Here is a 12,709-nt window from a genome sequence, read left to right as displayed (position 1 = left end):
GGACAGTCTTGTCCGTCATCCCTTTTGCATGGTTTTTTTTCCTGTCAAGTACAATCAAATCATAAGTAATTGCACTAGAGAGGATGATAGACTGAGGTTCGGAAAGGACAATCAATATAACTCTATCTTAGCTTAGTCTTATAAAAACAAGAAATATCAGCAAAAGGGAGACTACAGAAACATGTTTTTAAGACTACAAATTCACAACCTTGGAAATGCTTAAACAGATTCTTCAGCAACAAAAATTCCCATATTTGGGAACTAACCCCTCTCAAAAATTTGCAGAAACTCCACAAGACAGTCGCAGAAACGTTTGAAAAAACAGCTGTAGTAGGCCAGCAACTTAGAATCACCACAACCCTTTGTTGTCGACTGCAAACAAGATCATGAACTGAAATGCAACAATATTTCTGTTAACTTCACTTCCGAGAAATAACTTTCAGAGTTAAAGACTGTAAATAACTCCTGAAATTTATCCTTTGAAGCATAATCCATGTTGCCTATACCTGTATTGGGCTAAAATCAGCTGGAGCTCCACCAAGCATAGTGTACCATTGCAAAACATTAGAATTTGACTCAGTCCACATTTCTTTTTCTTACATTTTACCCACAATGGTTAGAAGAATGCATGAGGCAAAGAAACAGTTAACTTTAGGAACCGAGTATCAAATAGTCCACTTGCTTCCTCTGAAAAAAAAATACCCTTACAAAATATAAGAAAAATAAATGTCAAATGGGGAGGACTATTTTCAAAATGATGCAAGAGCAATCATATTCCAAGATACGACATAATTTTAACGATCAACATGTAGGCCTGAAATATCACTAACAGGGAATAAAACACAATCGAAAAGTAAACTTACATTATTCGTGCAATGCGGTGAACTCTGTATCAGCTTTGGTTTTCAGAGAGCTGAAAATAGTAAAAACTGTCCAATCAACCTTTACGATTCCAAGTTTAGGGAAGGATTATATGGTGGGCACGCTCAAATCACTTTAAATTGCAATATAAACAACAAATTCTACTAATTACATGACTTTTGTTATATTGCGACAAACCATATGGTAGAGCTTATCGCTGCCATTGCCATGCTGGCATATGCATTCGAGTTGATACTTTCAAGTTCCTTCCTGCAGAAGCACGTAATTATTGAGTCTGTTTAATAAATATCTAATTTGTCTTGATAAAAGTTAACGGTGTGGGTTCTAGAAATTGAAAGACCTAAATAGCCCCTAAGTGTGAACTGATTCGGCCTTTTCCACTGTTCTGATCTCAAATGGACATCATTGTTCCTCCTGGATCTGGATGAACCAGATGTACCCAACGTGAGGGATGTTAGCTATCTTGGACCAGTCTTGTCCTTCACCACTTTCGCACCGTTGCTCCAGCAATGGATAATGAAAAATATGTAGCCGCAGAAGCGAGGATGGAAGGTGTGGCAAGGATGTGAGATTTGGGCAATTAATGATACCCAAGGTTCCAAGAGAGGTGAGATTCTGGAAACCCTTGGAAAGTAGGTTTTTCAATTTTGGGAATTTTTCTAATTTTAGATAAATTAGAGAGGCTGGCAACTTACATTTCCTTCTCCTCCTCTGGAAAAGACACTGCCTCTGGGGATCCAACAATCCTAAGTTTTCGAAGGGAGATGAGTTCATGGCAGCTGCACTCAGCAACAGAGTTGTAGATTTTGGGATTATCAACGAAAAGTGATGTTAGATTGGTGGGAATATCTAGTTCCGAAAGAAGGCCATTTTTGGATTATTGCATTGGGCTAGGTATTGAGGAGACTTGAGGGTGTGCATATGACTAGGTAGGGCTTGTAGTTTCTCAGTGTTAGCAAGCCCATCTTTTGGGAAACAGACAAGATTTGGGCAATTTTCTCTTCTAATACAACTAAGACTCTGTAAAGTGTGTAGGCCCTCAGGAACTGATTTAAGATTTTCACACCCGCTGATCCAAACATGATCAAGAGACGTGTTATTATCAAAACTCTCCACTTCTAACTTTATCTGTTGGCAACCTTCAATTGAAAAACTTTTAAGTGCCTTGGGTAACTGTCCTCCCGCTATTATCGTCCTGAGATTTGAACAATCGGCAATCCGAAGACTTGTGAGTGTTGAAGGTAAGTGGTGTGTTGATGATAAGTGCGTGAGAGAAGGGCATTCTGATATTTCCAATTTGCAGAGAAGAGATGTGGTGGTGCTGTCCGCATCTTCCTTGTGCATCAATGCATAAGAAGAAGATGGAGAAGAAGTACCAGTGTCCTCTCCATCATCCCAAATATACCCCAATCTATCACATTCCATTACCTTAAGGGTTTTTAGCGATGAAGGTAGTCGGCCCCTCACAATGAACATTAGAGAAGGACAACTAGAAACTTCCAAGTGCTCAATGACACAACCCGTCCCGAATTTCCTCATCCTGTAGGATCCGGGCGCTCCCACAAGACTCGGATACCCGAGACGTGCCATGTAGAAAAACTGCGAAACCTGTTTAAAGACATACTTTTCCTGAATAACATCATAGTATTTTCATCTCCAAACATCTCAAAAAGACATGCATCATCTTTCGTTTTACAAAAGAAAATAGTTAGGGAAACTTTTGGTATCAGGTTTTCCACTTATACTACACATTCCAAAATATGAAACAAAAGGAAATACATCATGGAAAACATGAGTTCTTGAAACGAAAGTCCAGATTTACAATGCGACATAAATATAAGACCCACATAAAAGATGTCAACGCGTGGCACAACCCTGAGCGGAGGCTCACTGCTCGGCACGATCTCCGGAAGGTCCTGGTGGGGGGAAAAACATTTAAAAAGGGGTGAGCTAAAAATACTCAGTGAGTGGGGAAAAAGGGGGAGGTTTATAAAAGTTCTTAAAAAAAAAAAAATGCTAACATACAACAATTTTCAAGCAAATCATGGCAACAATGTAACTTTATGAATATGCAATAGAACAACCACCCCGTTCTCGCATACAATATACAATTTATTTCTAATCATCCTGCACTCAGTAAACTGTACTCTGACTTACTTCCTTTAACTGTATCGGATTCTGTATAAAACCTCAACATTTATTATTAAAACTCTCACCACAACTAGTACCCTGGGGGAAATCTGTCATACCTGGTGGGCGTCCCACACGCAGGCAGAGCGAGGGACGTACCTGTCATACCCGGCAAGGTCTATCATCGCGCGGGCAGAGCCTCAAAAACTGTCATACCTGGCGGACCACTCAACGCCCAGGCAGAGCCAATAAAATCTGTCATACGCATGCGCAGAGCCAAAATCTGAAACTGTCATACCCAGCGGAATCCTGCATCGCTCGGGCAGAGCCAAAAATCTGTATCTCTGGGGGATGGGTACTTCGTAGGGTGGTTTTTGCACCACAACATACTCATGCATAATCTCATGTAACATGTAAGTCAATAGCATATTTCATATGTACTTATAAATCATACATATATGACATAATATTCAAAAGTCACATATAGGGGTGAAACTGCAATTTTCTAAATATGTTTTAGAAACTAACGGTTTAACTCAGATTGAAAATTAATTCAACATCACATGATCTTAGCATATGTCCGATACAAATCATAAGCAAACATAAACTTTTAAAAGTCAAAACTCATATAACACATTATAATTATAATTAAACCCAAGAGCAAAATAATAATAATAATATATGAATATTTCCTATAAGGATAAGACATGCCAACATGTGAGATTTCATGGAAAATAGGGGGGGAAAAATGCAGGTTTTTAAAGCATACTTTCAAAACTGACGAAAAGCACCCCATTTGCCCTTTTTACCGAGAAAATTATTTACCAACATCACCAATCTCAGTCTTTTCTTTAACATGCTGTCCAGTCAAGTATGCAGTTTAATACCCAGCAATAATTTCATCAAAAACACAAGTCAACCATCATCCTAATATGTATCCAGCCGAGTGCACGTGGTTACAATTAACAAGCAAATGCATCCCACTTAAAAACTCAATCAGGCACTTCAAAAATTCGTCCAAAAACATGTAAAAGAAAACAATTTAAGCAGTCTTCACATTTAGCTCAAACATCATCAAAACATTAATATGGAAAACACAACTTACACATGCAGACATGAATTCAAGCATTTGGATGCAATGTATCTCCATGCATGTAAAATCTTTCATATCTTAGAAACAAAACTCAACAAATCACACATGCACGCTTGAAATATGGAGAAAAGGGTTTGATTTTTTTGCCACTCACTCTTCTATCCTATAATTGGCTGCCTATTACAGTGCTTAGATTTCGATCTCCACCGTTCAGAATGTAGAGCTGTGTTTCATGAACAACATATCCGAAAATCAGCACGATCGGACGGCGAATGAGCTCCAGATCACGATTTGATGATGCACTGTTCACAGACTTAAAACTAATAAACTCTCCCTTTCTCTTTGTTCTTCTCTTCTTCTCTCACTCTATCTCTCGGCCAAACCACTCTTTCTTCTCTTCTCTCCCTTTTTTTTTCTTTTCTTTTCTTTTCTTTCTCCTTTCTCTCCTCTCTTCTTTCTTTCTTCTCCTCTCGTTTTCTTCTTCTTCCTTTGGGCGAACTGCCCAGTTCCCTTCTCCTTTTAAACAAACACTTTTCTAAAATTTTTTCTGCCCCCCAATTCCTCTAAATTTCAGTTTAACCCAGCCACATAAGCTTTCCCTAGCAAAAATGTCCAAATTTTTCACTCTTGATACATGCAAACCCATCAGGATTTATTTCTTCGATTTCACCCCCTTAACACAGCTTTAAAAACTGACAGAAATACCCCTATCTTACCACAATACCAAAAAAAAAAATCAAATAAAAAAAAGAATTAATTACTTAAATACAATTCATGATCTAACTAAAATCAGGAATGGGGTTTTACACTCAATACGTGGATTGTTGTGCTTCAACCCGTCATGTAAGGATGTTATGGCTTCACAATTCCAAATTTCAACATTGGTCAGACTGGAAAGAGAACCATCTGGAAACGAAATTGGAAGCTCAGTCAAATATAGCTCTTTAAGCAAGATAAAGCAATCCAACCCCAACCCTTGTGGTGGCTTCTCAGGACATATCACATTTGGCCACAATTGTATAAGCTCTTTACAATCAACAATTCTTAGGAGTCTCTAATTTCTGAAATTCATCCTTTGACCAACTTCTAAACACAGCAACATCTGACCCTTTGCATCTATTTATTTCCAGTGAGCGGAGAAGAGGAAAGTTTGAGAAAGAAACCATTAATTCCTCACATTCCTTAATCATAACAGTCTCCAATAAAGGAAGAGGGTTCAGTGTTTGGGAGTCAATTGGACTAATGCATACCACGCCTTTGCATCTTTCTATATTTAAACAGCAGAACACTGGAAGGCTTGTGAAAGAAACAACCAATTGCTCACATTTACTAATCACAAGTTCCGTTAACGAAGGAAGATATTAGGTAATCTTCCACAGAGCTTGGGACATTGTTTAATGGAAAGCTTTCGGAGACGAGAAACTTTCTGCATGCAACTTTTCTTCAAAAGGATCCCAATGCTCCCATTCCGGCAAATTCTCAAAACAAAGTGTCTCTAATGATTGAAAACACTCTGAGCAACTCTCCCCATAGATCTCACAGCCTACTTTTTTAAGGATTTTCATCCCTTTGATGGTGAGGTTTTTAAGTGACCCCAATAGCCCAATCGAAGGCAAGGTTATGCAACTTTCACATCCATCCAATTTCAAAACCACCATATTAGAGAATGATGGATCTCCTACCCAAGATGAAAAATGTTTGCAGCTAAAATTATTGATTGTGAGCTCTTTCAGATTTTTATGGGGTTGCAAAATGTTGAGAACAATTTTCTCTACTTCATCTCGAGAGCGCATAGAAGAACTCCATCCTATCACTAACTCTTCTAAGTCCTTATCACACAATATAAAATATCTTGTTTCACGACAATCAGTTGTATTCTCTAACCTTGAAATATAAAGTTCTCCACGAATAAACTTTAATTCTTTCAAATCTTTCAAACTAGATCCGACGACTTTACCCACAACAAAATTAGATAAAGTTTGAAGACATTTTAGTCTTTTCACTCCTACTGGCATCTCTCTTGTAAGTATTGCACCTCTAATGTCAAGATGGCGAAGATTGATCAAATGTCCTATTTGTGAAGGCAACTTTTTTAGATGAGAACAACAACTTAATAACAAACTTTGTAAATTGAAAAGTAAACTTGTTGACTCAGGTAGATTTGTAATTTGAGTTTTAGAAAGATTGAGATACCTCAAATATTTCAAATCTCCAATTGAGTTGGGTAGTTCAATCGCACGATAATTTATTAAAGATAATGATCTCAATTTTTTGAGCTTTGACAATAAATTGGGATAGACTGACTTACTTATGTAACTCAAATCATATATTGACTTTGTTGACCAAAATATTCTTAGGAACGTCCTTAGCTGCTCAACTCCACGGAAGACTTCAAAATTCTTCTCAACTTCATACCTTCTAAATGTGTAAGAGGAGTGTCGAATCCTTTCACGTCTTTTTATTTGCTTGACACTCAATTCGTCTTCAAATCTAATACTTGTTTCTCGAGAAATAGATTGGGCCAAATCATGGACAAGGTCGTGCATCACAAATTTCAAACTTTCATTATTCAATTGTTGAAAAATTGACCTTGACAATAACTCACAAAAATACTCGCCACCTAGGTCTTCCAGTTGCTTCTTATGGTTTGATTGTTGAATAAGTCCTTCTGCCATCCATAAAAGTACAAGTTCTTCCTTCTTGAATTCATAATCCTTTGGAAAAATTACACAGTAAGCAAAACATCTCTTAAAGTGTGACGAAAGATGATAATAACTTAATTTTAATACAGGGAGAATATTACTTTCCTTCGACAAATCCCAAATTTCTCTATCCAATATATCTACCCATTCATCATAGTTTTGCTTAAAGCGTAAAAGGCCAGCTAGCGTTCTTGCTGCCAACGTCAAGCCTTTACACTTTTTAGCAACTTTCTCCCGAATTAATTCCATATTCTTTCCTACAGTAATAACTTATTCCTAGATACATGCTTCTCAAATGTGGCCCAACAGGCATCTTCTGGCAGAAGCTCCAAGTCATAACGTACTTCTAGTTCCATTGTAGATGCAACACCTTTGCTGCATGTAGTTACAATTATTTTACTTCCTGGTGCTCCGGTCATGAATGGAGACTTTAGGGCTTCCCACAAGTCATAATCCCTACTCCAAACATCGTCCAAGACTAACAAGAATTTTTTCCCTGCTATCTTATCTTTCAACTGAACCTGCACTTCATTTAAGTTCGTTAGAGTGCAAGCTGATGCAGTGATTGATTCAAAAATAGATTTGGAGATACGCAGAACATCAAAATCATCCGAGACACAGGTCCATGCTCTTGTATTAAAAACTTTGATAACCTTGTCATCATTGTAGACCTCTCGAGCAAGTGTTGTTTTACCAATTCCTCCCATACCGACAATGGGTATGACACAAAATTTGGCTTCACTTGATCCCTCACTTAACACCATTTGAAGTATGTTGGCTTTGTCTTCCTTCCTCCCAAAAACAGCAGGCTCGATTGGCACAGATGTACTGTCCTGTCTTTTCTCCCCCCAGAAATCTCTTTTAAACCAAGAGCATTTCTTTTTTCGCAGAGTTCTTCCAATTGGTTACTGATACGATCTATCTTGGACCTCATGTTGATATCGAACTTCAGAGCAGTTGGAGTCAAGCCAGAGCAACAAGCTGGAAAAAGGTTGCGTACCTTTCTGCTGGTGCTAGAACGGTTTTCTGCCTTCATCTTGCGCTGTAAAGCATCAGTTTCAAACTCATCTAAAATGTCCTCTGCATCATAAACCAAATCTTGGAGATCATCCAGCCACATTTTCACATCATCGTCTGTCAGTTGCTTCTCCTCTGCATGTCTGAGAACTGCCTGAATCATCGTAAACGTTTTTTCCCACTTCCTTAGTTTCGAAACCACCCCCTTCCCTCTTGCAAAATTCAGCAACTCTTGGGAAGCCAGTCTGTCAAACAACACCGAAAGAAACGAAGAGAGAAAGAGCTCTCCCACAGGCATGGTGATTGGTTTTTTTCTGTTAGAAAGAAAGGAGTTAAATCAAAAGGATCGATTCGATCATACAAACAGAACGGTGAGAGTGAAAATAAAAAAATAAAAAAAGACATTTGATAGGTGATGGTGATATAAAGGTTGTTTTTCCTTGCCTGAAATTTGCGATATGACGGTCTTCTAGATTTCTTAACAGTCGAGTTAAATCAAAAGGATTATCAATCACACAAAAGAGAGCAAGAGCAAGATAGACTAGATTTGTTCTATGATGCTTGAACAGTTCTAAAATTTGATATATATATATATCTGAATTATCAATAAACTATATAAATTCACTTATTAAAATTAAATATATAATACATGTAGATACAAGAGCTCACGGAATCCTAATCATCTTCCCATGCCATGCCATCATATAATATGTATAAATATTGTTAACAGTGTGATTATATACAGTTTTTATAATGTTATGTATATAGAAATCAATAAAATAAATGATGCCATTTGGAGATCCTAAGCACCCTCACATGCAATTGGCACCTTCCAAGATGATAAAAAATAAGCGGAGTGCATTTCACAACAATGCATGCAAATATATTTAGTTGCTGCTTTAGTTGGTGTGAGTCAACAGTAGACTTTACATAGACAATGATCCGCAAAATATGCAGAAAGATTCTTTCATCAATGTTTTAGTACCTACCTTGTAAGTATTCTATCTGAAATTTTGGTTCGTTTTGATTAAGCAAGATTGCTGTAAATGGCTTTAATTATTTGATTTATCTGCTTAAAACTGGTGGTGATTAGTCTTTGGTGTTATTAAGTTGAACTTAATCTGTCTCTAAGATTCCTAATGTTGAGTGCAAAGCATTTTTACTTGTTTGAAAGACATCAACAGAAAAGCAGATTCAGATATGCCTTATGAAAATGCAGATATGCTGAAATTGATTCATTGTCTCTCTCTTATCAAGAAACTTTGAATGTGGTTCAATGGTATATGTCAACACTCAACAGTGGTTTTCATTAAGGCAAAGTCCATGAGGGTTTGTTTGTCTTGCAGCAACGCTGGATGGTCTGCTTTCTAAGACCAACAATAATGTTTTCCCTCCATCTTAGAACCTGAGAAACTGTATCCCTTTAGGGTAAAATGGACCATTCATGGTTCAATCAACCGTTTAACTACAATTCAAGAGTTATGCGGAATACCATTATATATTATGAAGAGGTAGGCTCTAGGCTTATGTGTACTTTGATTTCTTTGCAGCGTCACCCAAATGAAGCATGTGGTCGACCTGGCCACTACGAAAAAAAATTTGGTCTTTCCTGCCGGTTGACAACCCTTCTCAATGAAGAACAATGAAGAACTCAAGGGGTTGATTCGTCTTGTGTCACTTTCTCAAATGAGTGATCAATTAATTTTAGATTGACAATATTTGACCTCAGGAGAACTGAACTGAGTTTCCATTAAGCAATATCTTTGTGAAGCAGTTTCTTAATTTACTTTGTATGTATTTTCTGCAATTCTTAAGGAAAATAACTCCATTTCACCCAAAGGAAAACTGAGAAGAATCTAATATGCTACTCACAGTACCATGGAACAACTTCAGATTCCTCTGGATCAAAATATATGAGACAGAAAGAAAAAAGCAAATCCACACAACAGTGAGCTTGAAACATTGAGATCATTAACATTCAAATTTGGAAATGTTTACAACATCATATATTTGATCATTACAGCATAAGAATTCTAATTTTCACACCATCAACATTTTGGAACTCTACATTTTCCCTCGAGTGAAAAAACAAAGAGCAAATTAAAAGAAATCAAATTCTAAATACTTATTCTGATCAGAGATTGCAGTGGCAGTGGTGGCTTTGGTAGCTTTATCAGTCGTTGGTAATGCTGGGGCTTGAATCTTCTCGATTTCAACCGGCCTTGGGATCTCAGGGGGGCTTGCGCAACGAATCAAAGCCCAATTTACCCCTTGAAAGAAGGGATGTTGTTTGATCTCTGTTGCTCCTCGCTTATATGCCAACCGATGCAGTGGCTCTTTCACCAGCAAGCCCCTTATCAAATCCTTAGCTGAAAAACTTACAACCGGTGCCTCAGGGAATCGCAATGGTTGACCCACAACATTAAACAGGGTAGCCCTGTTTTCAGAGCCCTTAAAGGGAGTTTTACCAAATAATAGCTCATACAGAAAGATCCCAAAAGTCCACCAATCAACAGCACTGCCATGCCCTTCACCTTTGATAATTTCAGGAGCCAAGTACTCATGAGTTCCGACAAACGACATGGAGCGAGCATTGGTTGGCTCCGCAATAAGTTCTGGCAGTGGAGTAACTTGGTTCCCGGTTTCATTCTTCGGCTTCTGAACTTTCTTGGATTTCGAAAAGAATCGAGGAGAAAAACAAGTTGTAGGGGCAATACATGATGGCTGGATACATGAGGGCTCAATGCAGGCAGGTTGAACACAGTAAACTGGGTTCTTTTTCAGGGGTTCAGATCCAAGGGTTGATGACTTGACTACTGTGGGGCTAACAGCACAACGAAGGGAAAGATCAAAGTCAGACAGCATTATATGTCCATCTTCCCTCACAAGAACATTTTCTGGCTTAAGGTCCCGATAAACAATCCCTAGCATGTGGAGGTATTCCAGAGCAAGGAGAACCTCCGCTATATAGAACCTGCATATAGAAAGTCATAGGATCACATGCTTTATTTTCAGGTAAGGATAGAAGCCTGCAGGACACTCCAGCAAGAAATTCACATTGCAATATGCAATAACTACTAATTAGTTTCTCTCTACTTCTGCCACATTTCTTGCAAGACATTCTTTAAACTCAAGCATTCAACCCTCCTAAATATACAGAACTTACATTCAGGTTAAAAGAAGTTAAGGGGTACATAAAGTCACTTGGAAGACCATTAAATGATTATCCAATGCAATTCTCCAATGACCAAAAATCGAGGAGATAAAGACCCTAAATGCCAACAGCATGCACCAAAACAAGCACAGATATTGATTACCACGATTCACATATATAGACACTATAAGCAGAGAGAGAGTTTCATACTTTACTGCCTGCTCAGAAAAATGTTTCCCAGGTTGTCTTTGCCGAAGCGTGTGCAGGTCACCTCCGGGACAGAACTCCATCACCAAACATGAGAACTTGTCAGTCTCAAAATGGGTATATAACGATGGAAGGAAGGGGTGGTCCAGAGATTGTAGTATTTCTCTCTCTGTTTGAGCTCGGAGTAGTTTCTTACGTTTTGCGAGAGATGTTTTGTCCATCACTTTCATTGCAAAATGGCACTTTGTTCCACTTAATTCAGAGAGATAGACGCTTCCGATATCTCCACAGCCCAACTTCTTCAGCAGTTTAAAATGGCCCACACCCAAAACGCCGTCTTTTGATCGGACAGCTTGTATCGCTTCCCATCTTACATCATTAGCTTTGTGAGGTTTATTGACACTGCTACTTAAGCTACTACAAGTACTTTCATCACTCACATCACTGCTTGTGCTACCTCTACAAATGCTGCTCTTCCCACTCTCAACAAAATCAGCTCGATCACTAGTCTTGGCACTTCCACTTGTCTTAGCAAGACTACCTGTCCCATCACTGACTTTAGCAGAAACTGTGCCAACTCCATGCTCTGATGTTTTCTTTTCTTGTTTAACACCACCTTCCAATGAGCCCTTTGTCTCACTCACTTCAGGGCCAACATAAGTTGGCACTTGCTTTGGATCACCCAAGGATAAACCAGAATCCAACTTATCACCTAAAGAATCAACAGAACCCGTTTTATAAGAATTCAGAGATTTATCATCCTTGGTTGCAACAGAAACCTGTTCTAAAGCAGCCTGCTGGCCACACTTGGGTAACTTTCTCAGATTAACCAGCTCAGAGTTGTTTGCCAAAGTTGAAGGCTTGCGAAAATCACGTTCTGATGTTTGACTACCAAGGGGTTTCCTTTGCTTCTCTGGGGAAACTCTCATACCAGGTTTTGAGGCCATCGAAAGAAAGAAGACTTGTTAAACAGATTAGATTGTACCACAGACCCATTACTCATCCCTAAGCTTCAATAATTGGCCCCCTCCATTAGTAATGCCAATTGTTATCATCTCCAATTCCATTAGCAGTAAGACGATTTCTACAATTGATCAAAACAAAAANTTTGACTCATTCCACAAATTTCTTTGATTACCTGCCACCAACAACAGTTAGAGGAATCAATTAAGGCAAAGAAACAGTTTACTTCAGGAACTCAACAACAAAAAATTTTAGTCTCAGAGTCTGACAGCAGCAAGCACTTCAAGAGTACATCAATCCAGCAGTGTGTCCACTGAATTAATATATAAAATAGCCTTGGAAAAACTGAAGAAACAGAGAATTCACATTCTAAGCTATGACATATTTTTGATGATCAACACATGAACCTATACGCTCTCTAATTCTGAAAGCTATTGCAATGTTAAATATGCTTGCATAAAGTTGAATGAAAATTAGTGACAATAAAGATTAGACTTGAGGTGAAACAAAAATCATTTTAAAATATCACCAGTTTAACTGTACATAACAAGTACAGTTGAA

The 12,709-nt window shown here is 38.2% G+C and overlaps 1 protein-coding gene across 1 annotated transcript; it reads right to left on the bottom strand.

Moving 5' to 3' along the window:
* Positions 1–9,773: 9,773 nt before the first annotated feature.
* LOC116145013 (serine/threonine-protein kinase D6PK-like) lies at positions 9,774–12,268 on the bottom strand. Its single transcript, XM_031430467.1, has 2 exons — positions 11,189–12,268; positions 9,774–10,798 (listed from the first exon to the last, which is right to left on the bottom strand). The coding sequence occupies exons 1-2, from the start codon at positions 12,130–12,132 to the stop codon at positions 9,925–9,927; spliced, it is 1,818 nt and encodes a 605-aa protein (XP_031286327.1). The 5' UTR covers positions 12,133–12,268; the 3' UTR covers positions 9,774–9,924.
* Positions 12,269–12,709: the final 441 nt, after the last annotated feature.

The sequence above is a fragment of the Pistacia vera genome, unplaced genomic scaffold, assembly GCF_008641045.1.
Source record: "Pistacia vera cultivar Batoury unplaced genomic scaffold, PisVer_v2 Contig46, whole genome shotgun sequence".
NCBI classification, from domain to species: Eukaryota; Viridiplantae; Streptophyta; class Magnoliopsida; order Sapindales; family Anacardiaceae; genus Pistacia; species Pistacia vera.
The sequence above is the reverse complement of the archived record's forward strand: the minus strand, read 5'-3'. Positions and strand labels throughout refer to the sequence as shown.